Source organism: Prosopis cineraria, unplaced genomic scaffold, assembly GCF_029017545.1.
Source record: "Prosopis cineraria cultivar Desert tree isolate PC_DT_omini unplaced genomic scaffold, ASM2901754v1 PC4, whole genome shotgun sequence".
Taxonomy (NCBI): Eukaryota; Viridiplantae; Streptophyta; class Magnoliopsida; order Fabales; family Fabaceae; genus Prosopis; species Prosopis cineraria.
Window position 1 is genome coordinate 36,861,795 of NW_026555335.1, and position 20,070 is coordinate 36,881,864.

Consider the following 20,070-nt stretch of genomic DNA (forward strand, 5'->3'; position numbering starts at 1 on the left):
ATTAATCAAAAACACTGTACAAGAGGTACAAACTAAGACGAGCTATTGCCTTTCACTATCCACCGAATATAATTATGAGAGGGTTGACGGTAAAAGAACACCAAAATAATCAGAACTAAGCTTAATATAAACAGCTCTATCTCATTTGAATCATTACAAGAACAACCAAGATAAACTACCCAAGTCCTTAAAATAAGCTCCCTCGCCTCTGTAAGAAGGCTCTTGCCTTTGATTTTGTTGTGTTCTTTAGTCACAATAACACTCTCGTTGCACTCACTCCTCATCACTTTCCCTGAAACTGAAAACCACTCTTTCCCACCCTCTCCTCTCTGGTGATACTTGCTACAGAATTCAAATATTAGGAATAAAATCAGAGTTTTACTGATTAAGCATTAATCAATTAGATCAATTCAATTCCCAATTGTCCCTATTAATAGAAAACATTGTAAAATATGTTCAATTAAGCTCCAGAGCTCTACAATAAACTAAGGAATAGAGGGAATAAAATATATTTTAAAAAAAGAATGTATGTTATCGGTTAGACATTGCTGATCATTTCTGCTCTAGATTTCTCCAAGACGACTAAACAGCTAACTAACTACCCTTTGGTGGGAGGCTGCACACATCCACAAAATGGTGCTTTCTTCCTCCTGTGGATTATTCTTGATCTCGTCCCTCCATACAGATAATCTCGCAGAAGCACTCTTGGACTTCGATCTGTGATCCTCGCCTTCCCTCTGCTTTCTTTCTCATCGTCGAGCTTCACAAGCAGAAATTGCAGTCTCTGCACTTCTATCTGAAGCCGTCCTATCTTCTCCGATGCTCTTCGTGCTTGTTCTGCAGCTCTCCTTCTGCTTCTGTTCACGCTTCCGCTGCTCTCGTCTGAATCTGTTGCTCCTGCTCGCTTCCCCCCAAACGACACCGTACCGTCTCTCACTTTTCTCAGCAGCTTGCGGTTTCCGTCGAACAGCTTTGTGATGGCTTCTTCGGCTGCTTCAAGCTGACGTTTAACTGTATCGTACTCAATGTCTTTTCCCATTGGGATTTGTTTGGTGATCTCTACCTTCTTCATCAAGTCGTGTACCACGATGTGAAGGTTTGTGAGCTTTTGTGCATCTGAATCGAGTTTGTCTAGTAACTTCCGCTTGCTGCTTTCTTCACGCGCCTCCGTGAATCTTCTTGAATTTGAGATCTCTAATTTGTCCACGCTCAGTTCCTTCTCAACCAGTGACTCTGTGGAGGGGATTTTAATTCTGGATTCCCTGCTTGCTCTTCTTTGATGGTGATTCGATGGTCTGGTGGCCGTTTTCTGCGACTTTCCAACAGTTAGACCAATACTGCTATCCCTGTCTGCAGTTTCCCATAGCTCCAGCATCTGATCATCAGCTTCAAGAGTTTCCCTCCTTGTTAGCCCGTACGATGAACATTCGGACATTTGATCGAGCATGATGTCTTTGGGGAGAACCTCGTTGTCTGCGTACTGGATTGCTGGCACTGATTTCCCTATCACCTTTTCATCAGTGAGTTTATCCTCTGCTTCATCCATTAGAGTAATGTGCTTGCTGATTTGAGTATTTTCTACATGCCGGCTGCTTCCAGATTTTAATTCTTGAATGTCCTTGAGCTTGTCCCTCCGTTTGAAACTTCCATTCATTTGTTTCACAGCCATTTCAATTGCATTGACCCTTTTCTGCATGTGTTGGAAGTCTGGAAGGGAAACTGGTGCCGTAATCTGATCTCTACTTGTTTGCTCACTTCCTTCAGCGTATTGTTTTTGCGCCAAATTGCTAGCCTGGAAACAGTGAGTGGAAGCCATAAGTTATATCCAGAAAAAGAAATGCATGCTATTATGATATATTTATATAGTGCATATAAACATCTATATGTAATACAAAAATTTAACGAGTCATGCGCAGCTTGTTGCTCATGTTTCAATTTTCACGCAACATACGGAAGTAAAAGCAAATCAAATAAAAATAATAAAATATGCGAACGTAATCAGTTTTCACCAAAACACAGGCAACCTAAATGAGCATGCTTCACCTTTTAAGTGAATGACAATCAAAGATTCAAAGCCATCCACTTAGGTATATGATTCGAAGAAAAGTACATAATAATAGGATCAAACTAATTTCCAAAACTTCCCTCTATTGACTTTTTCACTAGAGCATAAACAACGAGAGCCTTTAACCAATGACCAAAAGAAAAAGCTTAGCCAAGATTTCAAATAATGCAAGCAGGAAAAGTAGGCATGTTAACTGGAGATTTTTCCTCCTCAACCTTATAAAATATACTTTCCAAGAATTGAAGGGAAGTAGCGGAGGAAGTCCACTTGTGAGTCATCAACAGATTAAGTCAGAACCAACTCAAAAGGACGGCTTATTCAGTTTTGTGGACAAAAGTACAAAGTTACAAGAATATTATGATCGAACTAATTACACTAGTGGCAGAACCAAATAATAAGAGTTTGTAAATACCTTTTCTTCTGCCTTGTCATGAGATTTTGTAATTACAAGAGTCTGCAACTCCAACGATAATATACAATTGTCCAAAGCACTGACAGCTGGGCCAAAACTGGCCAATTGATCACGTAGTCTCCCATTTTCACTTTCTAATTTTCTCACTCTTTCTTTCAGCCTTTGGCTTTCCATACTTTTGGAGTTCCTTCCATTTTCAAGGTTCTTGCATGCATCTACTAGGTCCCAAACCCTTTCTTTAAATACGGTTTCATTGATAGTAGAAATCTGCAATTCAGCATAGAGTGTGGCAGCCTGACTTTCGCATTGTCTAAACTCCTTTTCAAGGTCATTATGGTTTGAACAAAGTTCATCAAGATCTTCACCTAACTCCTTAAGTGCGAGGAGTTTTTCAAAGACAATGTTTTGGTAGATCAGAGATATAATGGATTGAGCTATTGTCTGGCAAATCGTGACTTGGATCTCTTCTTCCAGGTTAATTTTCTCTTCATTAAGATCTACGAATCTTCTCATCAAGGATGTTTTCTCTTCAAATGTTTTGCAACTTTCTTCCTTCAAGTCACTGTACAATTCGTCCAAGTCTGACAGCTGCCTCCGTAGATTCTCTATCTCAGTTGCCATTACTTGCATTCTCTCTTCTCCCTTGGCTATTGTCAAATTCAATTCCTCATTCTTCTCCAGTATCTGTTGTAACTCTACTTGTAATGCCATGAATCGCACAGATTGGTTCCTCAACTCATCATCCTGGTCAGCTCTATCTGTCACAAGCTCTTGCACCTTTGGTTCCAACAGCCCAACTAGTGCAACAAGAACTGAATTTTCAATGGCTAGTTGCTGGCTTTCATTGAATTCTGTAACTACAGAATTTTGCGTTTCCTGAAGTTTGCCATGTTTAGTGTTCAGAAGTCTCTGCTCTTCTTCAATTACATCTCCATAGAAATGTTCATGGTTGATGTCAAGAGTCTTCAGAACCTGAAGCAACCCATTCCTTAGTATCCTAGTTTTTTCACACTGAGAATTCATGTCAACCTGCTTTTGGACATTTTCTTTCTTTAATTTAGATATCAGTTCTTCAGACCTTTTGGATGACTCCGAGAGCCTCTGGTATTCAACCAGAAGGGAGAAGTTCTTTTCTTCCATATCCTGGATAGAATTCTGTAAGATGAAATTTTCAATTTGAGCGTTTACAGCTCTATCTAGTTCCTCCTCGTATTCCTTTTTCTGGCATTTTGCATCATCTCGTAGAACATGGATTTCTAATTCCTTCTCAGCCAATTGAATTTTATTGAGCCCCACAATTCTGGAATGCTCTTCCCTCTCAGCATATAAGGAAGCCAGTAGCTCTTCGACCTTTTGAAGTGCAGATTCCTTTTCTCCTTTTAATTCCAAATGCTTCATCTCCAATTCACTACGTTGTTGCTCTAGATTTTTCAGTGCTTGATGAGTGGTGATGAACTGTGAACGTAGAGTGTCTTTCTCAGAAATGAGACTAGAGTTCTCGTGGTCAAGTAACTCGCATGAGTCCTCTAAGATTTTTGACTCTACCCTGAGTCCTTCAAGTTCAGCATTTACATCATATAGAGAATTTTCCAAAAGCTTGTTCTTTTCTGAAAGCTTCTCTAGCTTCTCAATTGTAGCTTGCAACTGAGAAAACAAGGTGGCCTTCTCAGAAGCAAAAGTAGATTTCTCCAGCAATAGAGACTGGCATGTTTCTTCTAACAATTTTACTTTTCCTCTGACACTCTCTAACTCAATGTTCAAGTTGGAGAGGGAGTTCTCCAATACAGCATTTTTTCCCATAAGTTTATCCATGATCTCTAGTTTTTCAAGAAGAGCAGCTTTCTCACTTTGGTCAGCCTCGCATGCCTCCTTCAGCTTTGAGTTCTCATCCTGCGAAATTTTCACTGATGATAAAAAGCACTGTGGATCAAGTCCATTTAACCCCACCTCGCCCCTCACAGCTTCATGCCTTCTATTGACATCATTGAGCTCCTGTTTAAGACAGTAAATTTCTTGCTGAAGAGAATTTCTTTCTTCCACCCGCAGTTTAACCTCCTCTTCAAGTTTTGCTATGTTGTCCCTCAAATTTGATATCTCATCCTGCAAATTTTTAATAGACAAAGATGAAGATAATTGGAGCTCTTGCAGAGTTTGGTTTTCCTGCTTGACCCTTTGTACTTCATCCTCTAAAGCCTTTTTACAGGATTCCACATTCTCCAAAATTTCAGCCTTATTCTGAAGCTCGACGGCAAGAGATCTAAGCTCTTCCTGAGATTGAGAATGCAAATGCTGAAGATTTTGGAAAGCAGTTTCTGCCTCCATGAATCGTAGCCTCTCCTCTTGCACGCAAGTCCAAAGCCTTCCCAATTCCTTTTGCTTCTCATTAAGTTCTTCGCTCTGAGAACCCATCTTTTGCACTAAGGACTGCAATTCAGACTGGAGAGTTTGATTGGATGTTTCCAGGAAAAGACACTTCTGTTCAGAACACTCTAACTTTTCAGCCTCATCCTGCACATTGCAAGTTAGCTTACGCATCTCCTCTTCTGCACAAGAGAGTTTATGCTCTAAGCTGGAAATTATATCCAAACATTGCTGATGACGGAGAGCGGCTGCATCATGCTCTCCTGTAAGCTTAGCAATTTCCAACTTCATGGCCCCGAGTTCATTTTCAGCTTTGTTAGCTTGCTCATTAATCCTCTTTGCATTCTCCTCAGCCTGTATTAGCCTCTCCTCCAATTTTGATGACGTCTCCACGCACTGTTTATATTGATCAAGGGCAGCTTCCTTTTCAGCCTCTACTCTTGCAAGGTCCTGCTTGAGCGAGTCAGCTTCTATTTCAGCTTTGGTGGCTCGTTCATCAAATTCTCCCGCATCCTTTAGAGCCAAAGAAATTTTGTTCTCCAGATTCGAAATTTTCTCCAAGCAGTGCTGGTACTGAACAAGACTAACTTCCCTTTCAGCCTGTAATCTTATAAGCACATCTTTCAAGGTTTGAACTTCAGATTCTGCTTTGTTTGCTCGTTCATCAAGTCCTCGTGAGTTCTCCTGCGTGTGAGAAACTTCTGATTCTAGATTTGACAGTCTCTTCATGCTCTGCTGATACTGAAGCAAGCCAGCTTCCCTTTCACTTTCTAATTTAGCAAGGGCTTTCTTCAAGGCCAAAATTTCTGTCTCAGTTCTAGCCATCCGTTCAGACTCGGACAAACCTTGACTCCGAGTATCATTACTCTGCTCATCTGCATCAAGAAAATTAAGACCCTTCCTAGCTCGGCCTTCTGCAAATTTTCCATGATTCAAGTGTCCACCAGATACAAATGGATCATTGAACTGCTTTAAACCCCTTCCACTAATATCAGAATCAGGTTCTTCAATAACAGTGCCGTTTCTTTTCATATCATGGAAATGAGACGGAGAGGTTACAGGAACACCCCTGTGCAATTCATCTGAGTGAAGAAATGCACTTGGAGGGTGAGGCGTCTTTGGAGTACGCGGCTCAGAATCATCAGGTGGCACGGGAGGGACTTGGTTGGGGAATGCTTCAGCCATGGTGCGATGAGCCTGACGGATCACTCCAGTGGCATTATCATATCTCTCAGCCAATGCACGGTATGCGCGGTAAAACTCTTCAACCAATTTCATGAGCTCTGGGCGTTTCTTATAATACATTTCTGCCCTCCTCGCAAAGGAATCTGCATCTTCTTCTATAAGCTTAATCATTTGCCTCACCTTTACGTCCATATCTGTCAAGGGAAGAGAGACCAAAAGTATTTCAATATCCGTTGCTACCATCAGAGTGTCCAACGTTTAGAAACAGAATGGTAGAAGCATTGCTTACCGGATAGATTTTCTTGAAGCCATTTTGAATTCTTGGGGCTAATGTGGCTGTCCCACCACCATGAATACATTCCTTTAGAATCTGCATGGGCCACAACCGCCATCGCTCCGGCCAACAATAAAACTTCCTTATCTTAGGATGTTACAGAACCTTACAGTCTGAAAAATCGAGGAAGCAGATCAGATAAACACAAAAAAAAGGGCAATTGACTACTAATGTCGACAGAAACGGTGAGAAAGTGTCTCTTCTTGTTTGTATATGTTCAATGTAATAAGTAATGGAAAAGGAGTGACAATATTCAGTTTCAGATAAATCAAATCTATCCCTTGTAATTTTAAGGCTGTCTAGAATTCTTCATTTTTGTTTGAAAAATCAATTTATTTAATAGTTGAAAGTAAGAGATCTGAAAAATTGGGAATTTCGGTTCTGATATGTCATAACTAATACGGTACCACTGCACAACAAACATTACCTGATCAACTGAACTCAGGCTGCAGAAGTGTAGGATTGAAATATATGCAGCAAACTACCTGATCAAAGACAAAACTCACCAATTAGAACAATGGAAAGCACTCAAGTGTCAAAATCTGACCGATACATTGAAACAGTATACTCAAGCACGGCAAGAAAATAACGAATTACCCATTTTTGTTCAATTTTTAGCCGCCATTATTATGAACATGTATAAAATAGCAACCATATTCATGTTATTCGAATTACCTAAGCGAGAAAGAGGGGGGGAGAGAGAGCGAGAGAGAGAGAGAGAACAGTGAAGTCAGAGAAATCGAACGGTCAGTGAACAAAGCGTGGAAACAAAAAGGTCACAGTCATGGTTAAGAGAACAACTCAAGAAGAACCACAACGTAAGGCGTAAGAGCAAGGGCAGCGAAGAATCATCCATCCATAACAAGTGGTAATTCAGTATCAGTACACAGATAACTCACCGGAAAAAGTTTCACCGTTCCGTTCCTATTATTACCGGCCGCGACGGACAACTTCAGCTGTTAATCTTTCTTTTTCTATTTTATTTCGTTTTCTTTTCCATTCCCTAGATCACCCCATGGTGGCCAGATCTTTCTTTCCACAATGCTGTCTGTGCTTCTGTCTCCTGCTCGCTTTTGCGCTTTATGGGGCACTATGGGGTCGTCCTGAACGTTTGAGTACTGACAATGATTAAAGAAAACAAAACCAAAAAAAAATAAAGTGGGCGGATATATCCAAAACATAGAGTAATTAAGTAATTTGAAATAAATTACCATTTTCAGGATCAATATGAATCTGATACTCCATTTATTTCCTAAACCAGACTCCGCCGGAAATTAAGTATCTCCTGCATGAAGAAATCCAGATTGAGAGTTATGGAATGAACACTACAGACCGTTGAGAAATGAGAAAAAGAAAAATGAAAAAAGAAAAGGAAATACTTGGATGAAACATGAGATGACATGTAAAATTTTCAAGCGTCTATTTATGACAGTTGGATTTTCTGGAATTTAGATAAATCAACGGAGCATCAAACTTGATGCGTTGGTAAAAGGAAAGATTCTGGGATACCAAAATTATCAGAAAGGTTGCCGACTCTTGATTGGGTCGACTTATTCCAAAGAAAATATTCCAATTTCCGACCCTTGAGGCTTCCTTTGATTGAGTTGAAAGCAACGGTACCATAATGTGCCACGGAAGTGGTGGAGTAACTAAAAAGTATTCCTGTTATTAAAAAAAAAAAAATCCAACGCAACGTATATCCCCCAAAATCTGTATGGAATTTAATTTCCATTATTCTGCCTATTTTTCGCCCCTGCCATGAAAGATTATATTAAATAAATATTAATTAAAAGTAACGTCAACCAGAAGTTATTTACTTTTAATCTTATAAAATTAAAGAAACTGACAATGGGATAATTATATAATATTTAGAATTGCAATCCGTATATAATGCAATTTTTTTTTTAAAAAAATATCGTGTGCGTAAGTTCATAACTTGAAAACAGCAAAAGGATATCTGCTCATTTCTAACTGTCTTTCAAAACTTGAAATCGCGATCGATAAAAACAATGACAGAAGCAGAGAAGAAGAAGCGAGAAGCAGAGGAGTTAACTAGGTGGAACTCAAACCTTAGCAGATGAGACAGACCGGATGAGATCCCAGCTGCTTCGACATATCAGACGAGATGTGCGATTCAGCGAACCACCGTGAGCGAACCAGTACGAAGGCAAGAGAGATCAGAGAAGAAACAAGCGTATAAACTCGTGGGAGAAGAAGCAAGCGTACGTGAAGCCGTGAGAGGCGAGTAAATCGCTGAACGAGTCGAGAACGAGTGCGATGCGCGAGAGAGATAACTCAGAGAGAAAGGTGTGTGAGGAGGTGTAAGGTTAGTGATGGAGAGCGAAACTAATGATGAGATGTGTCGCCGAGACTGAAGGAGCGTATGAGTGTGGAAGCAGCAGAGAGAGAGAGAGAGAGAGAGAGAGAGAGCAGGCGTGCACATGGGAGTTGGGATTACCAGAGGAACACACAGAGAGAGAGAGAGAGAGAGAGAGAGAACAGAAAACAAAAAGAAAGGAGGTTGGAGGAGGGGCTGAGTGCGGACCCCACACAATGCTCAAGCTTTAACCTACCAGCATGAATGCATGATGATCCTCACAGAAGAAGGATGGACACATTAATATGAAGTTTCGGCTTTTGGCATCTTCCCTCGTACTCTGGGATGAAGACATCACACTCCCATGCTCCTCTATCCACGTACATTTCTTCCACACCTGATCTTTGTTATGTTATTTTTTGATGTGGTACATCATATTCGATTATTGTTGGGCTTAAGTAGAAATAGCTTTTTTAAAGTGGATTTTTATTTTCATGGACTGAAATTTGGTATCTTGTGTTTAAACGGCTATAATCCCTTCCACCAACACCTATTGATTGTTATGTTTTTTTTTTTTAATGTGTGGTGGACTTATCTCATATTAAGTTAAAGAAATTTTAACAGAACTAAATTAATCCAAATGGAGGTGGGATTTGATTCTTTTAGCTAAATGCTACTGTTATGTTTTCGTATTTGGAAAGCGCTGGAACTCGATAACTTTGATTATTATCTTTAAACCACAGGTCTCGTATATAGGGGTGGCGTACATGGATGCTGTACCTAGTAGGATCCACGTGGCCATCCCCGTCATCATTCTACTCTCTCACTCAATAGACTGTTACAGAGAGGACTGGAAAAGACAGACAAGGTCGTGAATCTGGGAACGCATGGGAAGCTCCCAGCCTCCCACACACTATAATTTGGTTTGGGTTGGTGGGGTTGCTTGCTCCAAACTTTGCTAGCGTTAAACCCGGAAAGAGAGAGAGTGTGTGTGAGTCTGGCATTGTTTAAGTGTGAGTATTTCGTTAGCCTTATTAAAGCTGCTTCTGGTCGTTGCTTTTATAAAGTCAATACCCCTTTTCCACTGTTCACACTCTTCATTCCAATAATGATTCCTCACTTTTCGTCTTTCTTTAATCATCTAATTAACTCCAAGCTTCACTTCACTGCAGTAACTATCATTTATTCAACAACGACGAGGGTAAATTATTTGTAGTGATTGCAATATACGAATTATATCATCATGTATATGATAATACAAGGCATGTGTACATAGCTAGCCATGTGATGAACAAATAGCCCTCTAGCCTTTCCTATGGGCAGGAACATTGTGGTCATAAAAGGGTTACATAACTAAAATATATTAAATCCAAGAAGACCAAGTTTATATATAGTCATGTAGTTTTTAGCAATTTTGATCATGGTCTATATAAAGATCACTCCATGTATATCCATCTGTCAGCTCGAAGAAGGTTAGTACTTGTCACTCACTTGAGGTTTGGGGGGGAAAAGTCCTTAACAGTCACTATTCACACCGTTAGGCAATGGTTGACATGTCTGATGATGGCTGACATAACATTAACGGTGTTAGTTTCGTCTCAGTAGGCAAAATAAGATGATTGGACTTGTATATGTGTGTGTGTGATGTGAATGTATTACTGTTTTGTGAACTTGACGGCAACAAAATACTCAATACTTCATTCATTTCAAGTACACATATTTCTAATAATAGTTGATGTCTTTTTTTCAATAAAATGCTCATGAGATTATATTAAAACTGCCTACCTCCATTCATTTGGATAATGATATAAAAAACATGAAGAAAAGAATATATTTTATTTGAGAAAAAAGTTAAAATAATATATTTTTTAATTTTCTCTTAATATTTTCCCCTCTCCATTTTTGCCAGTGGGGATGAAGGGTTAATTATGCATCAAGCGTGTCAGGGGTTAATTCAATCGAACATCATTTTCATGAATGCCATGATTTTTATCGCAAATGAAGAGTCCCTTTGTTTTAAATAATTGAACCCTAACATTAATGCAACAACAAGAACAACTAATATTGCAAAAGCGTTTTTTGGTGGAAATGGAGTATTGCACAGCGTTTTAATACTCTCGTAGAACATAAAACTGCCTCTGTTCAATTTTATAAACATTTTTTAGAATAATTTGACATTTTAATATAAAACATTTTTAAAAAATATTTATTAATAAAACTAATTTTAAGATTAATCCTCATTATTTTATTCTTTAAATCCTTTTTATTTCTCTCTTTAAATGATATTTTTAAAATTTTATATTTATTTTTGAAAAATTAAGATTTCAAATTATGTTTAGAAAGAAATATATATATATATATATATATAAAGCCCACCTAATGAGCATAATTTTGCTTCTAGGCCAATGAATTATGATGTTCCTGTGCAAGCCGAAAGGCTACAAAGAACATAATTATATTACCATCTTTTAACGAGGAAAATAATTGCACTTGAGGTATTTGAGCCTGCAAAAAAGAAAATATCAGAATTCATTAGGCCTACAAAGAAATTATATTCATTGGGTAAGCATTATATATAATATTAATACTCTAATATATTAAATTGATTTCATCATTTGTATCCATTTATAATTTTATTTAAAAAGTGTAATAAAATAGTGGAGGGTACAGGTGAAAGCGCGTGACGCACTACGAGTTTACGACGAATACTTTGTGGCAGATGGTGTGTCTGTGTGATGAATTGTTGTAGACTTTGGCAAATATTTACACGTAACGCACTACATGTATGTGTGATGGATTGGTCGTGTGTGTTAATCAAATGTAATAACCAATCATTGACCTATTGAGTATTGATAGGGTGTGATGTGACTTGGTGATGTAGCACACTGGATTATTGGAGCTGTAACTTTCTTCAGAAAGGACAGGGAAGCATACATATAGATCGAGAAGATAAAAAAGACATTGCAGGATAAAAGAAGATGATCAAATTGTTGGCAATCTCGGCGTCTATGTGGATGGTAAAGATGTTGATAGTCTAGTTGTCAGGCTGAATTAAGGTCATAGGGTTTAGCTAGGGCTGGTGCTGTATAGGCATTTTTTGTTCTCAATTTTAGAATAGCATTGAAAATACAATTGGTGTCTGACCCAAAAAAAAAAATAATAATAATAATACAATTGGTGGCTCCAGATACCTATGGTTGATTGTTTATAGCATGGGGGCCACCAATATGTCTAAAAAATTACAAAATGATGTAATCAAACGCATATTCTCTTATATTACATGTTATTTTAGACTTTTAAAATAATATTTAATGATATTTTTTACTTAAGTTTTAGAGCAATACTCTTTTAATTATATTTATAAATCACATTTTAAAATGAAATTAAAGTTTTAGAGCAATATTCCTTTTAGTTATCTTTATAAGTCACATTTTAAAGTATTCATTTAATTTGATTTATAAGTTATGATACGATTTTTTAGATCATATTTAAAGAATATTTTTAAAATTATTTTTCATGAGAGAGAAAAAGTAATATAAAATTACTTTTTATACTTGTTATATTGGGCATATTTAAAATTTTAGGTACTTGTAATCTTTATATTTTTTTATATTGATATTGATGAGGTTAATATAAATGATTTATAAAGAGAATTAGATGAATATTTTATTACTCCCTCAATCATTTTAGAGGCATTAAAATATTAAAATAAAAGAGAGACAAGTTTAATAAAGCATGTCATAATTTTACATATTGTATTTCTTAATCTGTGTGTAATAACCTTAAATGACAAGTCCAATGAAACAAAAGAGCGTCTTCTGCGTGCGATTTTAAAATATTCATTTACATTATTTTTCAAGCATTTTCAAAATAACATTCTCTTAATTTAAAATTATAAGATATTTTTAACTAATTAACAGTCCTACCTAATAAGTTAATTAATAGTAATAATAATATTTAAAATTATAAATTCATTTTATACCTACTCTTATTTGAAAGAGTATCTTTGTTAAAAAAATCTCATTTAATTATACTTATCAATTAAGAATGTTTTTAGAAAAAAATTATTAATTATATATTGAAAGAATTAAAATATTTTATATTTTTTAATATTATTTTTTAAAAAATCATTTTATAATATTGAATAGATGGAGTACATGACATATTTAACTATCCAATATGTTAATTAACCATTTACATTGAGATAAAAGTATGGTTGAATTTTGGATGTGATTTGACGGAGAGAAGCTTCCAAGTTATTGACCATTGTTGGCTGGCATATTTCAGGACACCCCCGCAGTTTTGTTTAATTACACAATCAGTTTCTGGTCTTTTTTTTTTTTTTACTCCCTCCCTTTAAGGCAAGATTTTAAAAATCCAAGGAATTTTAAATCTTTCATGATATAATTAATTATTTTTCTATAATAAATTTTAATTATAAATGTAATTAATAAATTTTTTAATTGAAACATTATATTAAATAAATATAAATATGAAAATAAAATAAAATTTAATGATAAATAATTAATTGTGGCAAAAAAAAAAAGATAAATAGGTAGTATACCAGAATTGTAATTCAATTAAAATGCTATATAACATTGAAAGGATAAAATACAATAACAACAATAATGCTTAACTTTGCTCTTTTTTTTAATTATTTATTTTTATCCTTTTATTAAAAGTAATCATGCACATCCTTTACTTGAATAAAGAAGGGGGAAAAATGAAGCAAAATTAGAAGAGAAAACTTTTAAAACTAATAAAAAATTTATTATTTTCGAAATTTTTTTAGTTTTCTTTTTTTTCCTGCTTTTTCTTCTAACCAAACCAAGCTTAACTGGGGCACTTCTCACAATAAAAATCTAAACTTTAGTTCCTGATATTATAAGGGACCAGTCAGTTTAAGTAGACTCAATCATTGATGGTAATGCTTAGCTTTAATTGACGGTTTACACTGAATCAAATTATGTCCCTTCTACGCTTAAAAAAAAAATCGTCATTGTAGAGAAGGGCTTGACGGGCTTGGGTTTTAAAGTCCATAGATATGGGCTAGCTGCTTAGCTCGTGAGTCCTCCGTTCCTGTTTTCATTTCTCGTTTGGTTTGAAAGCGGCATTCACCGGCGAATTTGACCTTTTTCCTTGGACGGTCATTGGTTTCGCTTCGTTCGCAGATCATCTTTTCTTTGCAAATTACTCCCCTGTGCCCGTCGTTGGATTTGCGAACAGTGATTTATTCTTTCTTCCTCCATGGCGCCTCTCAAGAAATCAAAGAAGATTAAAAGGGGAACCAAGAAACTCAAGAAACGCAGACAGCTCAGCGTTGTTCCTATAGAACCCAGAACCAGTGAGACCGACTGGTGGAATAGCTTCTGGCACAAAAATTCTACCGCCCCAGGTTCATTATTTTACTTCAAATTTTCTACTTCATCAATGATCCTGCGGTTCAGCTGTTCTGATGTTTCTGTTCGAATCCTTTTCTGGGTTGGTTTCTTTATGCTGATTGTTGTCGAGAGAACTTGTTAATTAATTGCTTCTATTGTTCGTCAACGTTAATGGAATATGTATTATGTAGGGTTTTAATATCTTAAAAGGTTTGTGATTCCCCCCCCCTTAATCCATGATGAATAAGAAGAGTGACTTTTGGTCTGTCGAAGTGCTTGAAGGTGAAACCATGAACGAGTTAATGAATTAATTATAGAAGAACTGTAGAATCTGTCATTACTTCTTAGTCACGCTAAGAAAAAGAATTTCCGCGAATTTATTAGTGAATGCTTGACTGTTATTAAGAAGACAAACCGCTATAGTTTGTATGCAAGGGTTTGCTTCTCTCGGGTAATGAGCTTAACCTAGGCAAATCTTATTTTTGTAATGTTCTTGATGATAATCTCACGGCATTGATACAAACCTGCAGGATACTCAGTACCCAGTGATGAAGCAGAAGGATTTAAGTACTTCTTTAGGGTTTCAAAGAAGACTTTTGAGTACATATGTTCCCTTGTAAGGGAGGATCTCATATCAAGGCCACCATCTGGGCTCATCAACATCGAGGGAAGGCTTCTTAGTGTTGAGAAGCAGGTTGCCATTGCCCTCAGAAGGCTAGCATCTGGCGAATCTCAAGTTTCTGTTGGAGCTTCCTTCGGGGTTGGGCAGTCCACAGTTTCTCAGGTGACTTGGAGATTCATCGAGGCCATGGAAGAACGGGCGAGACATCATCTCAAGTGGCCTGATTTCAATAGAATGGAAGACATCAAGTCCAAGTTTGAATCATCCTATCGGCTGCCTAATTGTTGTGGAGCCATTGATGCAACACACATAATGATGACCCTTGCTGTCCAAACCTCAGATGATTGGTGTGACCAAGAAAACAACTACAGCATGTTGTTACAAGGAATTGTCGATCATGAAATGAGATTTATTGATATCATGACAGGTTTGCCAGGAGGCATGCCATTTTCCCGGCTATTGAAATGTTCAGGATTTTTCAAACTGTGTGAGAAGGGGGAGCGATTAAACGGGAAGGCAATAACCTCAACCAGAGGAGACATGATTAGAGAATATGTCGTTGGTGGATTTGGTTACCCTCTTCTTCCATGGCTTATAACTCCTTATGAAACTGATAGTATCTTTAACACTCAGTCTGGTTTTAATGATAAGCACCGGGCTGCTAGGCTGCTTGCTGTGAGAGCTTTCTCACAGTTAAAGGGCAGCTGGAGAATCCTTAGCAAGGTGATGTGGAGGCCAGATAAGAGGAAATTGCCAAGTATTATATTGATATGTTGTTTGCTTCATAATATAATAATTGACAGTGGAGATGCTTTGCACCCAGATGTTGCCTTGTCTGGTCATCATGATTCTGGATATGGGGAACAGTACTGTAAGCATGTTGATCCTTTAGGAAGGACCTTGAGAGATAATTTGGCAAAGGCCTTGCTACATTAAAAGCAATTCGGAGGTTCTTTTTAGCTCTGCTGATACTGTTCATATTCTCTAAGATATGATTTTTGAACTCCATTCAATTTTGAATTAGAGGCTGTGTTATTCTTTTTAGTCCCATCTATTTCCCTAATAAGTTACTGAGCAGTGTCATATGAACGATAGGATCTCTTAGCTAAACGACTGTCAGATCCTTTTGGTAATAAAACAAGCAAGCTATTGTCTTGTGTAGTTTGGTGACACTGTTGTTGATAGTATCAAAATTGAACAAATTTACGAGTTCTGCAATATAGTGCAACTCAGTCAATTATTCAACTACTTCAATTAGAACTATTGAATAAACAAAGTAAGCGAACAGGGCAATTAAAACCAGATGTGGTTTTGACTGAAATTAAATCTATTAGTTAATCAAGAAACCACATTAGCTAACTACTACCTCCAGTTTTTTTTTTTTTTTTTAATGAAGAGACGAATAACTAATTCATTAGGATCAATAAATGGAGTTAAAATTAGTTGCAATTAATAAATGTTACAAATTTTTTTTTTTCAAAAATACCCTCATTTAATAATTGGCCGTTGGCTTTTAACAATTGATCTCATTGATAAATACTCACATGAATTAGTTGTGAAATGTGACTTGTGAGTGAAAACTGCATTCTGAATTAGTTGTAGGTCCAAGAAAAAAATATGATCAATGACGAGGTAAAAGGGGAAAAAAAATTAAAAATGAAGAACTTTAGTTTGAAGGGTTAATAATTTCTATTGGATCTAGTATATAGCACTAATTTACACTTACAAGCCACTTCTATCTGCTTCCACGTACTTCATCATCGACATTCATCATCCATTCCATTCACCGGCTTCCCCTGTTTATATATTTACAGGAATTCGTCTCCGTGCGTATCAAGAAATTGTTCACAGTCACGAACTGAGTTGGCTTAGAAAAGCATCTTTCTTTGATGATTTCATGCGGTATTTTCCGGCGTCGTCAAAAAATCTAATCAAGAAAGCACCCAAATTCCTCTCAATCACAAGGATATCGATTCTGTACGGAACGCACTAGTTTGAGCTCTACTTAGCGGCGACAGATGATGGTGATCATGGTGGTGATACTCTTCATGGGTGTGATCCGGCGTGGTCAAGATATCTCCGAACGACCCGATGTACTGTTGCACCACCAAAACCGACGCTGTAGCTGCAAAATCCGACGACGCCAACAAATCCCCGATGGCGCCTAACTCAGGACACTCGCTCCAGTCCGTCAGCCCCGCCGTCAACGGCGTTATAATCCCTTGTCCTCTTCCCACTATAAACAAATTGTGTATATCATCCATCGACCTTATCGCCGCCACAGTCTCCTCTCCGTTATTCACCACTTTCTCAATATACGCCAATGAATCATCGTGCTCGCTTCTCGTTCGAAACTCCTTCAGAACGCTCTCGTCTAATCGCTTCTCTTTGTCTTTGTTCAGACCAGATTGTTGCTCCATTGCTTCTTCTCCGGGAACAAAACGCATCACGGCGAGATGTACCCCCGGTTGGTCCAACATCCTCCCGGCGTACGTCAACGCTTCTCTGTCGTCGGGCCCGCCGAAGAACAAAACGACAACGTGGTGGCTGATCTGGCTGGCGGCTAATCTGTTAGAGCCGGTGAGTCCTCTGTCTACGAGAATTCCAACGGAGCAAGGCGAGTTGCCGAGCAAGTTCTGGTTGATAGTACGGAAGGCCATGTTGGTGGCTTCCATTCCACCGTCAACGGTTTGTTGCTTGTGGAAAGGGATGATGATGAAGGCGACTCTCTTGTCTTCTGCGAGGTTGCAGATATCTTCGTGCATGGTGGAGTAGGGAGAGATTGCTGTTAAGGGCTGGACAGACACACCACCTGCGTGTTGCTCGAAGTTTTCGAAGGCGTTAATGATGTGGTCGGATTGAGCTTGGGTCCTGTTGATGGCGGGGCAGTCTGGTTTTCTGGTGTTGTGGACGATGAGCATGGCGGAGGTCCGACCTGTGAGCTCCACCAAGTGGAGGACGTAGATGCAGATGGGTGATTTCTTGGTCGGGTTTGAAGCTTCTAGAAGGTTAATTATGGTCGGAACGTTTCTCGGAGTATGAACGCATACAAGAATTCTCAACTCTGAATCTCGTTTCGTTGTCTGGATCGTCCTTCTTTTGTACGAAACAATCCTCCTTGACGGTTTGTAAATCAATGACACTAGCGGCACAATGAGTCCTGTCATCACTAATGTTATTAACACCATGATCGCGAATGACTCATCGTCCAACACCTGCGAATGCATAATCACATGATTCAGAATATATATATATATATATATATAGTAACTATCACAGCTATAGTTTAGTTAATAATTACCTTCTGGTCTCTTCCTACGTTAAGGACAACAATTTCGACGAGGCCTTTGGTGTTCATGAGCAAGCCAATGGAAATACCTTCACGAAGGCTCATCTGATAATAGATGGCGACGGCCAAGGTTCCGATGATTTTTCCGATACATGAAAGTAAGATGACGAGGAAGAGAATAGCCCACGTGGCAGCTCCTTTGATGGCTCCGATGTTAGTCTTAAGCCCACTAATGGCGAAAAAGAGAGGAAGCAACAGTCCTGAAACAAAGTCCTCAAGCTTCTCCACCAGCGTCATGCCAAGTGGCCCGTTAGGGATGGCCAAGCCATACACAAAAGCTCCGAACACAGAGTGGGTCCCAATCGCATCAGTGATGAAACCAGAAATCATAACCCCAGACAGAATCAAACATATGTGGAATTCACTGAGCGCTTCTCCTTCTGGAGTTCTCGAGATTATCCATGAAACTGCTGGTCTCACAGCAAACATACAAAACCCTACAAAAACTGCACTCGACAAGACCACCCAAAGTGAAGCCAACGACGCAGATTGATTCTCAGCCAACGCAATGGCTAGAGCCAAGAGAACCCAAGCGAACATGTCATTGATTAAAGCAGAAGAAAGAGCGATCTTGCCCAGTTCTGTGTTGATGAGCTTGAGCTCTGCGAGAATACGAGCAAGAACAGGAAATGCAGTAACAGAGAGAGCTACACCGAGGAAGAGAATGTAGGTCCCATGGCCTATGCTTGTTTTGTTTTCTTTGTGAAGAAGGAAGGAGAATGCAGCACCAATGGCGAAAGGCAAGATCATACCAGCAATCGCTGTGGCTACAGCTTTTTTACCCACGCGTTTGATGACCATAATATCCATCTCTAAACCCACCAAGAACAGAAAGTAAAGTAGACCAACGTTAGCCATTGTTTCAATCACCATCACGCTTCTTAAAGGAAATACTGCAGCCGCAAACTTCTCTGTTCTTCCAAACACCGATGGACCCAACATTATTCCTCCCTGAAAAAAACAAAAAACAAAGAGAGTTAATTTAATTTTCTGCGCTATACTTATATAAGAGATCAGGCTGTTTTGCGCAGTGAGTACGGACCAAGATTTCTGAAACGACGCGAGGCTGGCGAAATGGCTTGAGGATGAAGACGAAGATGCGAGTAGCAACGACGACTAAGGTTAACTGTAAGATGAAGAGAGGAAGGGAATAGTCCAGAGGGTTGTCTCCTTGCCAGATGCCATTTGTGGTGATCAGAGTTGGTGCGTAGCAGACAATGTCGTCGGCAGTACCGTTCGATAAATCCTCCATGTTTATTTTGTAATTTACGTTTTGTTTGATCTGATCACTTGTTGTCCCTAACCACACCGGCCGGCCAACGTCTTATGATTACTCCTCGTACGTTACGTCCGAATTAATGTTCCAACCTCAGGTGACGCTGGTTTCATGATGAGTCAAACCAAACGTACGTACGTGCGCTGCCATTGCCGAGGGGCAATGAAGGTGGTGATGAGGAAGAAATTAAAAACGACTTGATCGTTGGTGTTAGTTGGGATTGAGGGATTGGGAGAGAGAAAGAGAACATGGATGAAGAAAATGGGAAGAGACTGTTTGTGGCTTTGTGTGAAGGATATTGAAAAGGAAAGGAGCAGAGAAAATTAGAAGGGGAAGGGAAGAGAAGGGAATGAAGGTGGTGGTGATTGTCCACTTCAATTGGAACGTGAGCTTTGTGGGGCGTATGTTGTACACAAATTTGTCTATTTTAAGCAACGCCATCATTGGATTTGAGGAGTTGTGAGAAAGTTAATTTATTCTTCAGTTCTACACAAAAAAAAAAAATTAAATTCAAAAATTTTCATGAAGAAATTACAATGTTATTCTGAAATTTCATATTTTTTTATTAAAGTTATCAATTATAATACTAAATAGTTGTTAATTATTGTTCCTTAGTCATCAACTGAATAACTCCATTAACAACCCTATACAAATTTCAGTAAAATACTTGAGATTATAATTGACAATTTTGTGAAAGACATGAGATCAATAACATAACAATTTCGGTTAAAAAATAAATAAAAGACACGAGATTTTCAGAGTAATTTT

General features: G+C 38.2%; 3 protein-coding genes and 1 long non-coding RNA gene across 6 annotated transcripts; 2 read left to right on the top strand and 2 right to left on the bottom strand.

Annotated features, from left to right (window-relative positions):
• Positions 1-400: 400 nt before the first annotated feature.
• Positions 401-8,848, bottom strand: LOC129308050 (protein NETWORKED 1D-like). Of its 3 annotated transcripts, none has more exons than XM_054949022.1 (7): positions 8,427-8,848; positions 7,569-7,642; positions 7,257-7,460; positions 6,785-6,842; positions 6,313-6,470; positions 2,478-6,217; positions 401-1,792 (listed from the first exon to the last, which is right to left on the bottom strand). In XM_054949022.1, exons 5-7 carry the CDS (start codon positions 6,413-6,415, stop codon positions 599-601), a joined length of 5,037 nt encoding a protein of 1,678 aa, XP_054804997.1. In that variant the 5' UTR covers positions 6,416-6,470; positions 6,785-6,842; positions 7,257-7,460; positions 7,569-7,642; positions 8,427-8,848; the 3' UTR covers positions 401-598. The 3 variants fall into 3 exon arrangements, with proteins under 3 accessions (XP_054804997.1, XP_054804999.1, XP_054805000.1); XM_054949024.1 differs by having other exon boundaries at positions 7,257-7,475; XM_054949025.1 differs by lacking the exon at positions 8,427-8,848 and adding an exon at positions 7,867-7,941.
• LOC129308051 (uncharacterized) lies at positions 1,382-1,909 on the top strand. The gene is made up of 2 exons (XR_008592530.1): positions 1,382-1,520; positions 1,666-1,909. It is a non-coding gene; the product is annotated as an uncharacterized LOC129308051 (long non-coding RNA).
• A 4,882-nt stretch (positions 8,849-13,730) lies between the features above and the next one.
• Positions 13,731-15,847, top strand: LOC129309361 (protein ANTAGONIST OF LIKE HETEROCHROMATIN PROTEIN 1). Its single transcript, XM_054950926.1, has 2 exons — positions 13,731-14,069; positions 14,586-15,847. The coding sequence occupies exons 1-2, from the start codon at positions 13,922-13,924 to the stop codon at positions 15,611-15,613; spliced, it is 1,176 nt and encodes a 391-aa protein (XP_054806901.1). The 5' UTR covers positions 13,731-13,921; the 3' UTR covers positions 15,614-15,847.
• Positions 15,848-16,316: 469 nt separating this feature from the next.
• Positions 16,317-19,727, bottom strand: LOC129309360 (cation/H(+) antiporter 15). The gene is made up of 3 exons (XM_054950925.1): positions 19,069-19,727; positions 17,979-18,977; positions 16,317-17,892 (listed from the first exon to the last, which is right to left on the bottom strand). Exons 1-3 carry the CDS (start codon positions 19,276-19,278, stop codon positions 16,636-16,638), a joined length of 2,466 nt encoding a protein of 821 aa, XP_054806900.1. The 5' UTR covers positions 19,279-19,727; the 3' UTR covers positions 16,317-16,635.
• Positions 19,728-20,070: the final 343 nt, after the last annotated feature.

Coding starts and splice junctions, on each gene's coding strand:
- LOC129308050 (XM_054949022.1), bottom strand. CDS start 6,415: ATGGCGGTTGTGGCCCATGCAGATTCTAAAGGAATGTATTCATGGTGG. Junction 6,218..6,312: donor GCTTCAAGAAAATCTATCCG/GTAAGCAATGCT, acceptor TTCCCTTGACAG/ATATGGACGTAAAGGTGAGG. Junction 1,793..2,477: donor ATGACAAGGCAGAAGAAAAG/GTATTTACAAAC, acceptor CACTGTTTCCAG/GCTAGCAATTTGGCGCAAAA.
- LOC129309361 (XM_054950926.1), top strand. CDS start 13,922: ATGGCGCCTCTCAAGAAATCAAAGAAGATTAAAAGGGGAACCAAGAAA. Junction 14,070..14,585: donor CAAAAATTCTACCGCCCCAG/GTTCATTATTTT, acceptor ACAAACCTGCAG/GATACTCAGTACCCAGTGAT.
- LOC129309360 (XM_054950925.1), bottom strand. CDS start 19,278: ATGGAGGATTTATCGAACGGTACTGCCGACGACATTGTCTGCTACGCA. Junction 18,978..19,068: donor GCGTCGTTTCAGAAATCTTG/GTCCGTACTCAC, acceptor TGTTTTTTTCAG/GGAGGAATAATGTTGGGTCC. Junction 17,893..17,978: donor ACGTAGGAAGAGACCAGAAG/GTAATTATTAAC, acceptor ATGCATTCGCAG/GTGTTGGACGATGAGTCATT.